This window comes from Haliotis rubra, unplaced genomic scaffold (assembly GCF_003918875.1).
Source record: "Haliotis rubra isolate DU_JTF1 unplaced genomic scaffold, ASM391887v1 Scf29, whole genome shotgun sequence".
Classification (NCBI taxonomy): Eukaryota; Metazoa; Mollusca; class Gastropoda; order Lepetellida; family Haliotidae; genus Haliotis; species Haliotis rubra.
This window is the reverse complement of record NW_025766957.1, coordinates 1718429-1738550: the sequence shown is the minus strand read 5'-3', so window position 1 is coordinate 1738550 and position 20122 is coordinate 1718429. Positions and strand designations below refer to the sequence as shown.

Here is a 20122-nt window from a genome sequence, read left to right as displayed (position 1 = left end):
CAATGGGCTTCACGCATTGTACCCATGTGGAGAAATCGAACCCGGGTCTTCAGCGTGACGAGCGAACGCTTTAACTATTAGGCTATCCCACCACCCCTCAAAACCTGCGCAAATATCCAATGTTCTTGTGCATGGACCAATAATGGCATGTAATTGATTTGGTTGGAATTCAAGCAGAAACACTTCAAGGTTACGAATACGGTCAGGTTTTTTTTGGATTATGTGATAGTCATATATGAATGATATTGTTTTCAAAATGACTACCTGCCTCTGCTGGCCCAGTTAACCCTCTGGTCATGGGAAACTTCGGATTGTAAACTGTACCTCCTAAATGTGTACCCAATAACATCATTGAAATGTGTCGCGCTGACAATGTTACAGCAACTCGCGAAATCGGACAAGCACTTTAACTAAACTACTTACATCTGTATATATAGGAAACACATTGAAATATATATCCACATTGAGATTAAAAACACATTTTTATGCGTTTAAGTTCGTTTAAAACAATAACTTCTCAGGGCTTGATCAACAATAAAGTAATATAACACGATAGGTGACTGGCATAGGTTAACGCATTTGAATGAGTGAATGAGTTTTAGTTTTACGCAGCACTCAGCAATATTCCAGCTATATAGCGGCGATCTGTAAATAATCGAGTCTGGAATTTGCACATTTTGTTGTAGAGGAGAGAAGCATTCCATAACTTGCAGAATTGTCCTAGGGCGTTCGTTGTGGTACTCTCAGATCAAGATGTGGACAGGAGATGGAGGACAAGTCAGGTGTGAAGTTGAAGACAGCAGCAGCCATGTTTACTATGGTTGGGGAATAATGGTAGAAATGGAACATAAGATGGAAATCACGTGACAGAACGCAGTAGTAGGAGTAATGGGGGTATGAGATCACTTTCAAGAAAGGTCGCTGTAAAGCTTTATTTCATTAATAAAGCTTTGTCAGGCCCTTAGATCTCGCCCCCATCGTATCTACTACTTTTGAATCCCCAGTTAACTTCCCGACCCCACGTGCCACTTCCTGATCACGTGATAGCTCTATGCCGTGTTGACCTCGATGAAAAAGTTTAATGTGAATCGCCTATGGTCTCTTTGGTGTTCGTAATAAAGGCTTGCTGGGCTTTTTGTATCCCCTGTTCTATGTACTTTTTTTCTCGTCTTCGCTGATAGCAGACTTACGAGACTTGGACCGGATTTCTTGTTTCATCTTACGGTACTTGTCGAGTTCAGAGAGGATTGAACGAAATTCCTCCTCTGAGATCTTACTGTCAGTGAGTGCTGCCGAAATACGCTCACTTACCGTGTTCAGCTTTGCTTCGGCCAGAACCCTGATCTCGTCGTGTTTCAATGCCTTACGATGCAGTCTGCGTGATGCAAACTTAAACACCAACCCTGCCACCCCTACAACCCCAGCTGTTATTTCAATACCTAGCACTATGGTGGCTAACAACCCAACACCTGCCGCCCCTAGTCCCATGCTGGTTGCCATAAGGGCAGTATCAGTCCCGCCCACGATATTGAAAGCTCTATGGTACTTCTTATATAGTATAGTGCCTCCCGCGTGTCGCGGTCTTGTTCTAGTTGGCGTTTTACATCACATAACTGTCTCAAGCGGAACCCGTCTATGGTTTCCAGGGTCTTCGCTACTTCCTCTACGACTGGGTACAGACCCATTCTGTGTGCATATAATATATCTTATGGGATATTTTTTAATTGGGCTTCAGTTAATAGTCGATCAATGTACTTGAAGCTTATAAGGTCTAGATCTCTGTGCAGGGAAATAGGCGAGAGGCTAATAGGTGACACTATGAACACACTAACCCCCTTGGAGGATAAATAGGATATAGGATCCTTTCGGGAGTCCAGTTGTATGACGAAACGGTGGCGTTGTGTTTCGGGACTGGAAAAAGTGGCCAGGGGGTCTATGACCAGGTGATCCCAGTATATTGTCACCGCAGGTAAAAATTGTAGTTCTGTTGTTCCAGGTAGGAGTTCCTGGTGTATGGTGAGATAGAATTCTATGATGAGTGTGAAGTCTCGTCTTGCAACCATAAGCCCCGTTTCGGAAGCGGGGCCGTCAAACCTTAACTCCCCCTTCACGGGTGAATCTAACATGTTGCCCGTGTAATCCGGTGTTAGCTTAGGAAGTATACCAGGCCCCGGAATGAAAGCCCCAGGCAAGATACCGTTGTTCCTAATTTGGGAGATATGTCCCTCTTGGTTTAACGAGATATAAGGTGCGGTGAGGGTCATGTTGATCAACCATTTGGGCTCTCTAAGGGCGTCTGCCAGAGGCTGCTGCACGTACAGGCCGTTTCTTAAGCGTAGGACGTACGAGGTGTATTCCTCGCCAGGCTGATCAAACCCCTCTATGCCTCCTAGGCCCCCGAGTGTGATTTTGGGTAGATGATCGGCCATTGCCACCCGCCTATACACGTTGTCTTTCAAGTGTAGGACGTATGAGCCACCTTCCTCACCGGGCTGATCGAATCCCTCTGTGTCCCCTAGATCGTTAAGTGTGGCGTTGGGGCGATGATTGGACATTGATATATTACTATTACGAGATAGTTTCCAATTATTTTTCTGATAATTTCTCAGGGGTGAACTTTGACCCCATGAAGTGTATGTTGTCGGGTAGGAAGATCTTGGTGAGTGATATCGTGTCTTCCACGATCACGATGACCCCCTGCAGACTGGTGTGGGAGTCGACTCCCACCCGCACGTAAACAGTGCAAACCTGATACTGGTGCCGTTTCACCCACCCGAGTTTAACCCCCTTCACGATTTCGAATTCATCCGTCGATGGTTCCCCTAAGTAGACTTTGATGACCAGCGTGGAGTTCACCGGTAGGCTCGCCAGGACGTTGACCACGCCAGCGAATTCAGACACCAACTGCAATGCCCCGTCTTGCACTCCCGGTTTACTCGATAGCATGTGGGCTGCCATACTGGCGACTGGGCTGATGACTACTCTGAGCCGGGACGTAAGCCAAGAGCAGGGTTCCGTTGTTAACGACTTTGTTTAGGTAGTTGTCTTTGTTCTCCGTGAATGAGGAAGACAAGCTCAGGAGACTGATAGCCAGCCCGGCATTCAACCGGAGCAAGATATTCACCGACGACCTAGTTGCCCTACACATGAAGAAAAGCCACATAAAACTCAACCGGCCTGTTTACGTGGGGATGAGCATCCTCGATTTATCCAAACACCTGATGTACGACTTTTACTACAACGACCTGAAGAAACAGTACGGCGACAGGTGTGAAGTGCTGTACACTGACACAGATTCCCTGCTGATGGAGATTCAAACCGAGGACATGTATGAGGACATGAAAAAACGCCTCGATTTGTACGACACCAGCGACTACTCCAAGGACCATGCCATACACAGCATGGTAAATAAAATGGTCCTGGGTTAGATGAAGGACGAGTGTGCTGGCACGCCCATAGCCGAGTACATAGGCTTGAGACCTAAGATGTACTCATGATGTCATGAAGGCCGACAATGGTGAGATCCGGAAGGCGAAGGGTGTTAAGAAGTATGTGGTGAAGCAACACATCAAACACGCCAGATTCAAGGAAGCCCTGTTCAAGACCCGTACCTTTAGACATAAAATGAACACACTTAGAAGTGATGGGCATAGGATATACGGGCTGACTATAAACAAGACGTCCCTGTCGCCGATGGACACTAAGTGTTGGATAGCTATTGATGGGATAAACACGCACGCCAGCGATACGGACATGAGAAAATTGAACCAAGACCATAGGTGTATATATCGGGATGTCACGGAATCAGAGAAAGTTTGAGGCTATTTACTACAGCCTGCGTGGGTACTGGAAAGGAGCTAGCGCCGTACATAAGCTGGCTAAAATGGCGCGAGTACCCCAAAGCGATTGACCAAAGCGTGGCGAAAAACAAGCCCTGTGGCAGATCTATTTACCGGCACCACGCTACGTGCCTAGAAGGAAGTTTGGTATTAACATGCCCAATAGCGTTAACCAGGTAGCCCACGGATTCGAACGTACATACAAGCGCAGTCCACTGACGTGGCCCACAGAGCTGCAAGTTGACCCCGGGCGGGAGTTCATGGGTGTCGTGTCATACCTGCTAGACAAACACGATACCAAGGTCAGGTGTTGGCTGCCGGAGCTCATCATAGCCAAGCCATAGTTGAGAGATTCAATTGGACTTTGGCAAGCTGATTAGGGCATCAGTATGCAGAGAATAGCCAACCGGAAGCGATCGACTGAATGGATAAGCAGCGGTTACCTCCAGATGGTGTCGGCCATCAACATGAAACCACTTTCGGGACACTGGCAAGAAACCAGCCGGCAGCTATCAGAACTAAAATCAATAGTGGCTGGAGTCGGCTGCACCATTCGCGTGGAAGGAGAAACAGATACCAGATAGGGCCCTCGTGAGGTACCTCTACCAGCCCGGGGAACACGAGGGTGATAATTAAATGGCGAGCCACTGATCCGATATGGTCAGTCAAAACTTACAACATAGACGAGTGGCCAATGTTCCCTATGTGGAGACCCGCTCTGTCACTTTCACACATTCAGAAGTCGGACGGCGATTCTTCGTCGACGTGAGTCGTTGGTGAGGCGACGGCCTTGGCCGACGCCCCGACTAGCCGCACAGTCCGTCCGCTTCGGTGGATGATCTGGGCCCGTTTCTTCGCCGCGTCTCTGACTGGTCTCCCTGCTTGGTCTCCCTGACTGACCATGTGAGTCCGTTTTATGCATAGGGACATTACGCCACGTTGTGCAAAGTCATTGACCTGTGCACATGTACATACGTAAGATCCGCCGACGTGGGGAGATGTTAACTGACATTTACTGATGGCATTGAGAATTAAGGGATCCTGCCCTGAGGGGGTGGGGGGGTGGGGGGGGTTGTTTTATAAAAGGGCTACACCGAATGATTGCGGAATACAGACAAAGTGGATAGAATTTCGGTGCACTTTGGATATATATGGAAACAATTATGTTGTTTGAATATATGAAGTTTTACAGAAACTTATTGAAATGGTTTACTCTATGACAGAATCATAAATAAATGACTTTTGGAGAACCGAGGTGCGAAATTTAGGAACAGCCAAATTTGATTTGTTACGCAAGTTGTATCCGGAAATGGTTTCAGTAAAAGGTGGAAATAAATCTATCAGGTAATCAGGAGCTTGCATATCTACAATTTTGTAGAATGTACAGTTTCCTTTGTGTTCGTCTAACTTTCAATGGTAACCAACCAGTTTCACTGTATAAACTATATCTTGAAGCGAATTTAGGCAATCCGGTTACAATTCTTGCTGCTTCAAGTTGTAACATTTCAAGTTTATCACAAATATAGCTAGGGTAATTATCCCAGAACTCAGATGCATATTCTAATATAGGCCTAATATACATTTCGTACATACTAGAAAGGATATATCTAGGTAATACGTACTTTAGCGTCTGTAATGAGGAAACACTTTTTTGAAGCCTTTTCTATTACAGCAGATGCACGATGAGACCATTTTGTATTATCTGAAAAGATGACACCGAGGTGTTTATGTTGATGTACACGTTTCAAATGTTCATTATTGAAAATCAAGTCAGGAACTTGTGGACAGTTTCCATTTTAAAAAAAATTTGAATTTGGTCTTGTTCGGGTTAAACTTAACTAACCATTTGCCAGCCCATTCTTTCAATTTTGCTAAATCATAGTTAAGAGTAGCTTCTATGGTTTTTACATCTTTTCCTGCAACACCAAATGAAGCGTCGTCGACAAACAGTCTTGTGACATTTGTTGAGTTTCAGGTAAATCATTGATGTACACAAGGAACAAAAATGGACCAAGGACAGATCCTCGAGGAACCCCTGCAAAACATTTAATTCTTTTGATAATGTACCTTTGATGGAAACACTCTGTCGTCTATCTGATAAATAGTTTGTTAACCAACTAAGTAAATGGCCACGAATACCATAATTTTCTAATTTGTGCAATGGCCCTTTATGCCACACCCTGTCAAAGGCCTTTGAAATGTCACAAAAAATCATACAATAAATGTGATGAGTATCTAGAGCTGAACATATATTGTGATAGATTTCAATGAGTTGAGATGTGGTAGAGTGGTTAGTAGTAAAACCTGATTGAAATTTACTTAAAATGCTATGTTTATTGAAATTGTTATGTAAATGCTTTAACATTATTTTTTCATTTTTTTCCCCCGAGGATAGATAATAAACTTATGGGTCTGTAATTAGTAGGGAGGGATTTATCAATTGCGTTGATGGGTCGTCATATAACTCTACAAGGTGTAGGAAAACCTTAGTAGCCATATTTTTCCGAATTTTGACCGAAATCGTTCGTCAATGGAAATTTGTATACACTGTCTTCCTTACGTAACTGCAGCTAGCAAACAAGTCCAAGAAAGGTTATGACGATACATAAATATTTCTTGAGGACTCTTTTGAACGAACCCCTGTTTAAATGGACACTAAGTAGAATCGCCAGCAGCATAGAAGGCCTTCAAAATGGGACACTGCAATACAGAGCAATTCCTAAGTTACATGTTGCACTTACAACCAACGCGCACGCCGCAAACAAGACACCCGTCATAATATCTTACTTCCCAAGTACCGGTACAACTGTATTGTAAAGGCTGGGTATTTTGTCCCAGTCCCTTGCACAAGTAACCAAATATCATACCCTTCACCAATAATATAATAGGGTTTGGGGGCCCAAGGCACTAGTGCCGTGAGTTCCAGAGCAATTGTTTTCAGCCAATCCTCTGGGGCTATGTTGTCACATGACAAGGGCAAGAGGAAGCGTTGGATCTCCAAACCTGAAATCTTCCTCGTTCTGCCGCCACAGTCGAGGCCACAACAACCAATATCAATCTGTGGATTTCATTTTAAGAGGTGAGAGCCCCTTTTGGTGTGCAGATTTCAACACGGTCTTCTGTATGGAAGTGAAGTAGATTCCAATGCATAGTTATTTTATTAACATGATCAGCAATTCTGTGCTGCTTTTAATTTAATATATTGGTTAATTCAAAATTCAAAACAATTGTTTGGTCCCTCTCATCAAATATTCTTGCTGTGCCAAACTTGCGAAATGTCACTCATCTATGACATCGGTCCAAGAGTGCTGAAGGGGTCGTTGTCGGCACGGGTACAGATGTGTACCCAAGCTAGAATCACGTACCCAAGGACGAGTCAATTCAGCACTGTGCTGTTTCTTGATCGGAAATGCCATACTATTTTATTAGATGCATTTGCGTTATATTAGAAACTTGTATGTATACTCAGTAGCGGATGTTTTGCGATGCACAATATACCACTCGCAATCTGTTGAACAGGAACGACTACATACGGTTTCGGTGTGGGGTTGCTGAATATGGACTCGTCCCTTGTTTAGGGTACCAGGTTTCTGTATCTGTATACAAAAAACGTACCTGGGCAGATACATAATGAGGTTCCGTGCCGACAACGACCCCTTCAGCCTCAATGGCATGAATAAATGGTAATTACTCATTGCAATATATCCTGTTGGACATTGACTTCAGTAAAATACCTTGTGTGTTAAGACTTAACTTCCTAATTCGACCTGCCAGTCAAACATGTCTCTAGCTCATTGCTAAATTAAAAATTACACTTATTTTTTTTCAAACTTGCTATTGTGACCAACAGTGAACTCTGACCGAGTTTCCAATCCATGTGCTCAGTCATCTGGAAGCAATATGGAAGCACTGACCACTACTGACCTCGGCATAGACTAACGCTTAGTCTCTGAATATATATAATTTTGATAGTAACAAACAAGCCTATTTATATTGAAAAGGAGCCCTAGGGAGACCAGAGATTCTGAACCTGAGGAAAACTAGACTTGCTTTATTTAGGGCTTTAGCACTGCAGAGAGGGCTTTGCAGTAGGGAAATTAATGTGGTTCAGGGACTGTGAGACAGACTAACCTCGGCACTGAGCGGCACATAACCTATGGCTGTCTTCGGCATTCTTTGGATCCCTTCCGGTTGCATTACAAATTGGGAGCACCGGATGTAAACAAAACTAGGTGTCATCGTTTGCTTTATGTTCAGTTTATGTTAACATAGCAAAGCCTACTGAAAACTAATGTCACTGTATCCAAAATATAAGTATAGTGCTAGTAACTGGTGTATAAACTGCATTTTTACAGCATATGTTTTCATCATTGGAATATTATTGCAATGTATGAACGTTTTTATTATTCTCAAAAATGAAATTTTAACTTTCTTTCGGTATTTTTTATCTTTTCCATTTGAATTGGGATCATTTTTGTATCATCTGATAGAAGGCACGTGACGATTCTTTTGGGCGATTATGTTAAAATGGTTTGAGATTGTGTGGTTACGTATACACCTATGCTTTTCGCACCAGTAATGTTCATATATTCCTTTAAACATCATTTAGGGGCGGTGGGGTAGCCCAGTGGTTAATGCGTTCGCTCGTCACGCCGAAGACCCGGGTTCGATTCCCCACATGGGTACACTGTGTGAAGCCCATTTCTGGTTTCCCCCGCCGTGATATTGCTGGAATATTGCTAAAAGCGGCGTAAAACCATACTCACGCCTTTGGGTCGTGTGATTACGTATACACTTATGCTTTTAGCACCAGCAATGTTTACATATTCTTTTATTAATACTTCTTCAATAAGTAGCCTATTATCGTCACATCCTGAGTATCATTCGGATTAATGTTTGGTGTCAATTGTACTTTTACAAAGTCAAAGACTCTTACTGCCTGCACTGTTGAGGTGACAACATCCCACATCAATCTTTCGATTGCATTTAGGTTTCATTTAGACTGAGCGTTTGTGACTTACAAACCTGTATAAATTTCATTACAATATATTATTATTTCTGTCTTTTTGTATTGTGTCATCTTTGATCAGAGTAGTTTGGGCAACGGACACTCTTGACTATCCCTTCTCCGTGAGAGTGAGTGAGTCAGTATAGTTTTACGCCGCTTTTAGCAACATCCCAGCAATATCACGACGGGGGACACCAGAAATGGGCTTCACACATTGTACCCATGTGGGGAATTGTATACGGGTCTTTGGCGTGACGAGCGAACGCTTTAACAACTAGGCTACCCCTACCGGCGACCCTTTCCCGTGAGACGCCGTTATTGCATAACTGTAGAAATTCACCATGTATTATATTACGTTATAATTATCACATCTGCTACACAGAATAGTATTGTAAACACGACCTTGTAAAAAAGTAATGACTAAATATGAGGCTCCATTTCCGCACAAAGAGTCAGCCTTTACAATTTCCCATGCCGTGTGTTTACCATGTGGACGTCCAATTTCAGGTCACAGGTGTCTATCATTCATAGAAACATAACAATATGAGTTTCATTACGGTGTGAAATAACACGGCCCGAACCCGCAATGAAGTCAAGACCATTCGCTATTGTTTTATAACAAACAAAACAACCAGCTATATTACAGAATGGGTTCGGGAACGTGTGCTCTGAATAATACACTCGCTGAGATGCCGCATGAATATTCAGATCTCCGCGAAAAATCTGTTACAATGATGGCACATTTGGACGAAAACGGGTTTACCTACCGGCATTTCACTTGCAGTTTCAACTATTTCGTGAATATTGTCACGGGTTAGCATATTACGGATGGACGGAGCAAAGAGCAACGATTCTGTCCTTCTGGAGTGCTGGAGGCTCTGAACGGATGGCCCACGCAAACGAGAATAGGAATTTTGAGCAACTATCAAAAAGCTATGTAGATTTTGTTTTGATACCTCCACTCTCATTTATTTGACGCACTAATCAAATTTATTTTTCTGTTTGCCTTATGCATTTTCAGAAATATTTTTCTCTGAGTGAACGATCTTTTACTATTCAAAATGACAACAGGGGACTCTGACATTGGCTTGGCGAATGGAGTGATAACAACAGCTCCAGATGAACCATCACCACCATGTGACAAAGAACCCATACAGTCCTTCACTCCTGAAGATGAGATAGAATCTGAGACATGTCTGCTCCAGGATCAGGATGGCAGTGGGAGAAGGTCATCCACCTGGATGAAGCCCTGTCACAAATTAAGTTTGGACTCTTTCACATAAAGATGCTGATACTTGCAGGAGGTGGATATTTCGCTGTTTGTTCGGAAATTCTGGTGTTTGTTTTCCTCAGCGAACCTGTGAAGAAGGAGTGGAATCTTAGTCACTATGACTTTGCCTGGCTTCCTTTCTTCAGTGGAGTGTGTGGTATTGTTGGTGGGTATGTGTTCGGGGTGCTGAGTGACAGGATTGGACGTCAGATTCCCTTCATCGCTTCCATATCAGTGTGTTGTGTCTTTGGGGTGGCCTCAGCGTTTGCTCCATCCTATATCCTGCTGGTGGTACTGAGATCTCTCGTCTCTGTCGGAACTGGGGGACTGGAGTCTGTGGACTTTGTCCTGCTGCTAGGTCAGTATAGAGTGAGTGAGTGTGTGCATGAGTGAGTGAGGGGATCATTGCTCTGAACATTATATCAGTTGTGAGGGCTTGTCATATCAGGTTAATGAGGGAAACTGCAGATTGATGCTGGTCTCAGCAATTTATCACATTCTCAGAACCAGCACTGGAATCTATCTGAGAAACCCAAGTGTCATAACCATGATAAATCTTGGATTTAAACACCAATCATAACATCTTGGCCTGGCAAGGGATGCAACTATGTACAGTAGAAGTAATGTGGACTGAGAACAATAGATTTACCATGCTATATAATCCAATGATAAATCAATATGACTATCATGATCAGTTATTACTTATTCTCATCCTGAGTATATCAGAGAAAAAGCTGATCACTGCAACCAGCACTTAAAGCAGTGCTCCGTGTGAATACAAATGTTGATGGTCTTGTCATCTGCTTTCATTTTTATTTCAGAATTTCTTCCAAAACGAAACCGAGGGTCCTATATGGTGTTCATTACATTCTGTGGTGCCCTCGGAGCTGTGGCAGCTGGGGGTATTGCCTGGCTTATCTTGCCTCGCTTTGGATGGAGGTGGTTTGTTGGTGCATGTGCAGTTCCATCCATAATCGTGTTTATTCTGAGATTCATCGTGCGATCTGAATCACCACGTTATCTCATGATCAGTGGCCAGAAGGAAAAGGCAATGAAGGTTCTTCAAAATATAGCAGCACAAAATAAAACAGAACTACCTGAAGGTAATACCTGTGGCATATATTCTTATATAAATTTAATTAATTTCAGGGGTAGCCTTGTGGTTAAAGTGTTCGCTTGTCACTCTGAACATGCGGGTTCTGTTCCCCATATCGGTACAATGTATGAAGACCATTTGTGGTGTTCCCGCCATCATATTGCTGGAATATTGCTAAAAGTGGCGTTAAATCCGACTCAATCACTCGCTCCCTCTAGTCCGTGCAATGCTCACAGCTTACAGTACAGAAATTAATTCCTTGGGGAGTCTAAAGAAGAAAAAAGAATCATTTTATTTATTTGAAATACATTAATCATTAAAACAAAATCCAGTTTTGTTCGGAGATGGGACCTTTTTGTTATTTGTTGTTTAAGAGCTAAATAGGTAATGTGTGAAGTAGTGTTGGGAATTGGTTGATATCTAATAATTGATTATTGGTCCATCACAACCGATCAATCATCGAAAATAATTGGTTAGCGTCATTTATTAAATGTCCTTGTTGTTTTTGTTAATGCACACAAAAAAACAACAAAAAAACGTAGTAATTAGGGTTTTTTTCAAATTGCTTAAAGTCCATTTGCAAATTTTGCATATTTAAATGATGATTAGTATGTTAGGAACACATATTTCCTGGATTCTTTAAGATAAATTCAATCATGACTTGGAACGAGCTTGTAGTGCCTATGAAATGTAATTTTTTTATTTATTTTTATTTTTTAAGTATTTTTATTTCCCAAAGTACATTTGTTGTTGTCATAGTACATTGTACAAGACATCATACACAACATCCTCATCATCAATTTGATGTTGTTGTAGTACATTGTACAAAACATCGTTCACAACAACATCCTCCTCATCAATTTGTTGTCATAATACATTGTACAAAAACATCATACACAAGATCCTCGTCATCAATTTGTTGTCATAATACATTGTACAAGACATCATACATAAACATCCTCATCATCAAATTGTTGTTGTATAACATTGTACAAAACAATGTTCACAACAACATCCTCCTCATCAATTTGTTGTCATAATACATTGTACAAGACATCATACACAACATCCTCATCATCAATTTGATGTTGTTGTAGTACATTGTACAAAACAATGTTCACAACAACATCCTCCTCATCAATTTGTTGTCATAATACATTGTACAAGACATCATACACAACATCCTCATCATCAATTTGATGTTGTTGTAGTACATTGTACAAAACATCGTTCACAACATCCTCCTCATCAATTTGTTGTCATAATACATTGTACAAAAACATCATACACAAGATCCTCGTCATCAATTTGTTGTCATAATACATTGTACAAGACATCATACATAAACATCCTCATCATCAAATTGTTGTTGTATAACATTGTACAAAACAATGTTCACAACATCCTCCTCATCAATTTGTTGTCATAATACATTGTACAAAACATCGTACACAACATCCTCCGTCATCAATTTGTTGTCATAATACATTGTACAAGACATCATACAAAACATCCTCATCATCAAATTGTTGTTGTCATAATACATTGTACAAAACATCATACACAACATCCTCATCATCAATTTTTTTTGTCATAATACATTGTACAAAACATCGTTACACAACATCCTCCCTCATCAATTTGTTGTCATAATACATTGTACAAAAACATCATACACAAGATCCTCGTCATCAATTTGTTGTCATAATACATTGTACAAGACATCATACATAAACATCCTCATCATCAAATTGTTGTTGTATAACATTGTACAAAACAATGTTCACAACATCCTCCTCATCAATTTGTTGTCATAATACATTGTACAAAACATCATACACAACATCCTCGCCATCAATTTGTTGTCATAATACATTGTACAAGACATCATACATAAACATCCTCATCATCAAATTGTTGTTGTATAACATTGTACAAAACAATGTTCACAACATCCTCGTCATCAATTTTTTGTCATAATACATTGTACAAAACATCGTACACAACATCCTCCGCCATCAATTTGTTGTCATAATACATTGTACAAGACATCATACACAACATCATCATCAAATTGTTGTTGTCGTAGTACATTGTACAAAACGTCATACAAAACATCCTCGTTATCAATTTGTTGTCATAATACATTGCACAGAACATCATACAAAAACATCCTCATCATCAACATTGTGCAAGCATCATCATAACCATCAATACAAACAATCATCATCATATGTTCAGGGTGGATTTACTATTTAATATCTGTTATCCTTGCCCAAGGCTAATATGTATACAAGTACTTGTATTCAGATGCACTTGTCAAATTGTGTTATACTTGTATAACATCTAGGTTGGTATAATTAGCAAAAAGTGTATGGAAGGAGGACCAGAAAGCGTAACATTTTGCTGGGTTTGCATTAGAAAATGCCGTATATTTGGTAGCTTTATAGTAGTTGCGTATTTCCCTTTGAAGCACTTTAAAATCTGGGTTTATATTATTTCGGTTTGTTTTATATAGCATATATTTCACTATTAGAAACACCAGATTAAGTGGGTTGTTGCTTTTACTTTTGAAACCAAAGATAATATTTTCGTGCGACAAATTAATATTTCCTTCAGACAATATATCAAGCCAATCGGATACCTCCTTCCATACTTTCACGGTATATCGGCATTCACACAATAAATGAATAATTGTTTCAGGAGCAGATTCACAGAATGAGCACATTGAAGAGTCTGTGTAATTCATCAAGTGTAACTTATGTTTAGTTGTTAAAATATTGTGAGTAATCTTGAAATGAAACCATCTCAACTGTACACTTTCTGTACATCTATTTGCCATTAAATGTAGGGTGATATTGGGTCTCCCTGTCGGCAGCCCCTAGTTATCTTAAAGAACTCACTCGCGAACCCACTTATTAATACACTTGATTCACTATCGTTTAGCAGTACTCGTATCCAATTTTGAATGCATGGTCCAAAGTTGAAAAAGTCCATAACACTTTGCATAAATTTTCTGTCAACCGAGTCAAAAGCTTTTTCAAAATCAATAAGCAGTAATAATCCTGGAATTTGATATGATTCACTATAGTCCATTACATCGTATATCTGCCTTGTAACTTCTTGAATAAAACCTTTTTGATCCTCACTGATAATAAGTGGTAATATTATCTTTATTCTGTTTGCTATAACTGCAGAAGCTAATTTGTAGGAGGTGTTTAGTATTGATATTGGTCTCCAGTTTTTTAGCATTTTTTTACTTTTACCACTCTTAGGGATACATGTAATAAGACCTTGTTTTTGTGATACGGACATAGAACCATTTTCATATGCATACTTCAAGGAGTTAATAAGAAATTTATTTAAGTCATTCCCAAAAAACTTGAGGAATTCACTGGAGAAGCCATCTGGGCCTGGACATTTATCATTTTTCATTTTCTTTAAAGCGACAAGTGTTTCTTTGTATTTTATTTCTCCCTCTAAAGATGAGGCAGCTTCTTCTGACAGTTTAGGTATTTCATCTTCTATGAACAATTCTCCTAATTTAATTTGTGTGCAGTCTTCACTTACATAAATTTTCTTGTAGAATGTTCTCGTCTCTTCTAGTATTTCCTTATAATCTTTTATCACTGAACCTCCTTTTTTTTCCAATTCCATTATTGATTTATTTAAAAACAATTCTGCTTTCTAATTGTAAGAAGTACTTTGATTGTTTTTCCCCTTGTTCGATCCACTTTGCCTTAGATCTTATGTATAAGCCTTTTATCTTTTGTTTGCTAATTTCTTCTAAGTCTTGTTTAACTTCATATCATTTTTTTATTATTTCTGTCTTTTTTTTCAGCTGGTTCTGTTTCCAGGTTGTTGTCCAATTCTCTTAATTTATTTTCCAAAGCCTTTTCTCTGTTCAAAGTCATTTTCTTTTTTGTAGATGAATAGTATATGGTCATACCTCTTATTTGTAACAGTAGAATATCCCATAATAGTTGATCATTTATGGTATATCTTGTTTCTTCGGCTTTTGCTTCCTTTTTAACTGACCGCCTCCGTGGTGTAGTGGTTAGAGTGTCCGCCCGGAGTGCGGAAGGTCGCGGGTTCGATCCCCGACCGCGTCATACCAAAAGACGTTAAAATATGGTACTTGTTGGTCCCTGCCTGGCGCTCGGCATTAATGGGTACAATAAGGACTGGTCGACTCGGAGTCAGTATAATGTGTCTGAGTGGGGTGTTCATGCTTCACTGCGGCATGGTATCTCAGTGGGCTAGCACTATAAAACCAGCTTCAGTCTGGGCTAGTACAAGCAGCCGCACATACACATACACACGCATGCACGTCGTCAGATGAGCGAAATATTCTCAAGCACGACGTAAAACCCAATTCCACCACCACCACCATCTTTTTAACTTCATATTGTTGTAGGGTATTCTTTATTGTAGTTTTTACTATTTCAACATATTTTTCGTCGTGAAGTAGTGAGTTATTGAACTTAGAAAATCCTTTCCCTCTTATCGTATCTCCTAAAGATATTGATAGTGAGATTATTGAGTGGTCTGAATTAATGCTTGGGGATATATCGGTTTGTGTAACTGCCTGTAGGAGATTATGTGATACAAGGAAGAAATCTAACCTAGATTGTTTAAGTGGGGTTGGTTGTCTCCAAGTGAAGCGTGTTTTATACGGGTTTGATTCTCTCCAAGGGTCTTTCAAGTCTAATAGAGTTATAACATTTAATAGTTCTTGTCTGGCTTTTGGGTTACTTGTGTGTTTGTAGTTATAGGTGTCTAAGTTACTGTCTAATATCATGTTCCAGTCTCCACATATTATAGATTTATCATTTTCTTGTTGTTTAAGCATATTTTTAATATTTGTAATGAACTCGGGGCAATCTTTATTAGGTCCATATACATTAATAATTGTGTAGTCACTATCATGTATTTTTACTCTCAGTAGGATATAATTTCCATTATCCATATCAATTTGTTGATCTGTAACCTTAAATTCAAAATTGTTATTAAAAAGAAAAGCTGTTCCCCTTGCATTGCTTCGAAAGTGGCTGAAATAACATTCGCTATAGCCCCATTGCTGTTTGATTAACTGTTCTTGCTCAGTAGTGAAATGAACGTCTTGAAGACAGAATTTGTTTGCCTATTTTAGCCTTAAGAACCTGAATACCTGTTTTCTTTTAAAATCATTATTGAGACCTCTGCAGCTGAGAGATAGAATTTTTAGATTTTCCTTATTTACATTACATTTGGGAATTTTTTTAGTACAACAAAAGTGAACAAAAAATACAACAGTAAACAATATATATATGTGTACACTTGCGACTTCCGTCCTGTAATGCTGATAGAGCATAGTATAAGTCCTACAGCCTTTTCCGTCTGTTCACTTATAGTTTTTTTTCGTTTTTTTTATGAATCCACTTCAGTTTGGGCTCTGGTTATGTGATATTATTGGTATTAACGGTAGCATAGCTTTATAGAACTATTTTTCTTGAATTTAGTGTATAAAGATGTGGTACGAATTCTGTCCTGAAAGATAGCACCTGCTTCAGTTCCGCAATATCGTAAATGTAAATTTAATGACACAGACAAAACCAGCCTTGTGAAAAATATTGTTAATGCAAACAAGTGTTCCAAGGTTGGTCGTGTTCGATTACGAGAAAACATGTTCGATTGCTTGGTCGCTTAGTCACTGCGACCAATCTTCGATTATTTCAATTAATCGGACCACCACTAGTGTGAAGTAATATCTCACGGTTCATATATCAGGCTATCCATGCAGATCGAGGATAGAATTGGTCTTTAGCAACCCATGCTTGTCATGAGAAGCAACTGATGGGGTCTAGTGTTCAGGCTCGCTGACATGATTGACTCAGCTCATCATATCCCAGTTGTGTATTTCGATGCTCATGATGTCAATCACTGAATTGTCTAGTCCAGATTCAATTATTTACAGTACGCTGTCATATAGCTTGAAAATTGTTGAGTGCAGCATTAAACAAACAAAACATGTTTCCCAATATGTTGATATTAATATGTATCTGTTTCAGGTGAAATAATCTGCCCAGTTTCTACATCACGTGGAAGAATACAGGACCTGTTATCTCCAGAGCTCCGCAGAAGAACACTATTCATGAGCCTCATCTGGTTTTTCCAATCCACCGGTTACTGGGGAGTGACCATCTACCTTCCAGAATACATGCACTCACTGGGAGTGAATTCCTATATGAATATGTTTACCATTTTCATTGGCGAACTACCAGGAATTGCTCTTGCGATGATCGTCATAGAACGACACATGCTTGGAAGGATCAACAGTCTGAAATTCTTCTCATTCTTTACTGGGGCATCACTTCTTCTGTTTTCTTTCATTCCCATACAAAGTATCAAAGCAGCGCTTGTCATTGTGTGTTATTTCTTCATGGTGCCGATATACTCCATACTGAATGCATTTACCCCAGAAATATACCCAACAGATGTAAGGAGCACCGCCATGGCTTGGGCGAACATCATCATTGAAATTCCTGGCTTGATTACTCCATTTGTAGGTGCAGTGTTGTTGTCGTCTGATATGGTATGGCTCTATCCAGTAACGTGGACTGCCTGCTTCTTGCTTCAGTTCATCTTCAGCTTCTTTGTGGGCGTCGAGACTGCAGGGGAGGAGTTGAACGACAAGAGGGACTGTGGGAAGGAGAGAGGCAGTGTTAATGTGTCCAGTACAGTGTAGATGGAGTTTGTGGGTATTTATTTGTATGTGTGATCTTTTGCTGTGAGAATACATGTTTCAATAATCTGATGATGGCATTTGATGTGAATATGGACCTGAAGTCATTTGATGAGTGTATATGACAATCTCGACAAATATACCATTAAAAAAAAGTAGGGGATATTCCATTTTGCGAGCATACCACTAGCCAATGCCAATGTATATGAGAAAAAGTAATATATATCCATACAGATGAAACATTTCCAAAGGAATGGAATAAATTGTCACATATTCACTTAATTTCATCTGTTTTCTCCTTGGCTTCATCATTTGCGTTTTATCAGTCTTGTAAATCCAATATCGCCTACTTTTTTTTAATGGTATATGTTTATGAGAAGCTGTGCCATGTGAGCATGAGGTAAGTCAGTGTTGGGGGTTCAAACCAGTCCCTATTAAACTTCACTTTGTAGTCCATATTTAAATCACTATAGACTGTACTTTGAAAACACTGTGTACACTCCCTATGCTGGCCTCATACCATGAGCAGTGAGGGGAGGTGGGGTAGCCTAGTGGTTAAAGCGTTGGCTCGTCACGGCAAAGACCCGGGTTTAAATCCCCACATGGGTACAATGTGTGAAACCCATTTCTGGTGTCCCCCGCTGTGATGTTGCTGGAATATTGCTAAAAGCGGTGTAAAACCAAACTCAGCCATGAGCAGTGGATATATCACTATGCCTGCAGTATGTGAGGAACCATACCAAGTTATCCTGTATTGTATCTGAAATGACATGACTGTCAGTATTTTACTTGGAACCCTATCAAGACATTCTGTATTGGAACATGAAACCTTAGCATATGCTTAGTGTGTCAGCTTCAAGGTTTGCATCTAATATTACAACACAATGACCTGACATTCAGCCTCCACACAACAGCCTACAGTGGGCAGATATGGGGCCATTACTATAGAGTTTGTGATTTCTCCTAGTGGACACAGATCTGGACGCAGAATTGACCAAACAGGACATCACTTTAGACAATGAGCAGTCAAGTATCTGTTTTAATATCCATTACATTCACTTGTGATTTACAACGAGGAGTACTGGGGACCAATTAATCAAGGGTAATTCTCTGTGGATAGTGTATGTTTGATGTTTTTGTCAGAGTGATTTTCTACTTTATATATCCAAGAAGACAGGGAACACTGTGCCTATCATTTTGAGCAGATGAAGATTTTCATCATATATCTGTGTGCATCTGTTGTCAGCTGTCTGCTTCCTTTACTAAGAGTGAGTCAGTTTAGTTTTATGCCGCACTCAGCAGTCAGTAAATAATCAAGTCTGGACCAGACAATCCAGTGATCAACAGCATGAGCATCGATCTACGCAATTGGGATACAATGTCATGTGTCAGTGAGCCTGACCACCTGATCATGCTAGTTTTCTATAACAACAAGCTGAGGATCAATTCTAACCCGGATCTTCACAGTTAGATGGAGTCATCATCTTGAAGTGTGACAGATGAAGACACTACTACAGAAAGAATCTGATATAGTGTGGAGCTCAGCGGGAAGAACCTCAAGAAATTTACATATCCAAGGTTTGAGAAGTTTCTTTGTATGACTGTTGTTCTGTCAGGCTTCCGTTTGAACCAAGGTTTTACTGTTTTCAGAATTGGTGCATTTATATGTGTATATATATATTTATTGATTATATGTTTGTTAATGCTTGAATGAGTGCAGTTGTAGATAAGTGTTTTCCATGGTTGTTTGATAATGTTTTGTGCCACAAGTGCTGCCCCTGCTCACCTTTCTGTGAACAGCTGGTGTCATAACTATTGGATGGTGATTTATGTATGCAAGTGTATAGTCGACTGTGCTTTTTTAAAGGAAATGGTTTTGTTGCTTCTATTTATTGGAAAGAAACATGAAAAAACCCAGTGTCTTGGCTGTACAAGATCAGTAACTGTACCCACCATCAACACTGGTTGTTGAACATCCAACAGTCAGCTCTATGGTTGTACTGTTACAGTGTTCACAATCAGCACTTAGACTGTACTGTTACAGTGCTCACAGTGTACAACATGATTGTGCAGTTACATTGCACACAGTCAGCACTATGATTGTACTGTTAGATTGTCCACAGTGTACAATTGTACTGTTACATTGCACACAGTCAGCACTATGATTGTACTGTTAGATTGTCCA

General features: G+C 40.2%; 1 protein-coding gene and 1 long non-coding RNA gene across 2 annotated transcripts in view; one reads left to right on the top strand and one right to left on the bottom strand.

The window, feature by feature from the left end:
- Positions 1–10909, bottom strand: part of LOC124281809 — a 19407-nt gene extending 8498 nt beyond the window's left edge. Inside the window, exons 1-3 of the long non-coding RNA XR_006899980.1 lie at positions 10897–10909; positions 7754–7758; positions 5274–5281 (exon numbers count right to left, since the gene is read on the bottom strand). This is a non-coding gene — a long non-coding RNA (uncharacterized LOC124281809). The remainder of the gene's footprint in view (positions 1–5273; positions 5282–7753; positions 7759–10896) is intronic.
- Positions 9158–20122, top strand: LOC124281796 (synaptic vesicle 2-related protein-like). The gene is made up of 3 exons (XM_046717786.1): positions 9158–10475; positions 10939–11220; positions 17264–20122. Exons 1-3 carry the CDS (start codon positions 10040–10042, stop codon positions 17938–17940), a joined length of 1395 nt encoding a protein of 464 aa, XP_046573742.1. The 5' UTR covers positions 9158–10039; the 3' UTR covers positions 17941–20122.

Bases quoted from the DNA above. Each gene is read 5' to 3' on its own strand.
- LOC124281796 (XM_046717786.1), top strand. From the start codon at position 10,040: ATGTCTGCTCCAGGATCAGGATGGCAGTGGGAGAAGGTCATCCACCTG. The intron at 10,476-10,938 runs GTCAGTATAGAG...TTTTTATTTCAG, and splicing joins GGACTTTGTCCTGCTGCTAG to AATTTCTTCCAAAACGAAAC. The intron at 11,221-17,263 runs GTAATACCTGTG...TATCTGTTTCAG, and splicing joins TAAAACAGAACTACCTGAAG to GTGAAATAATCTGCCCAGTT.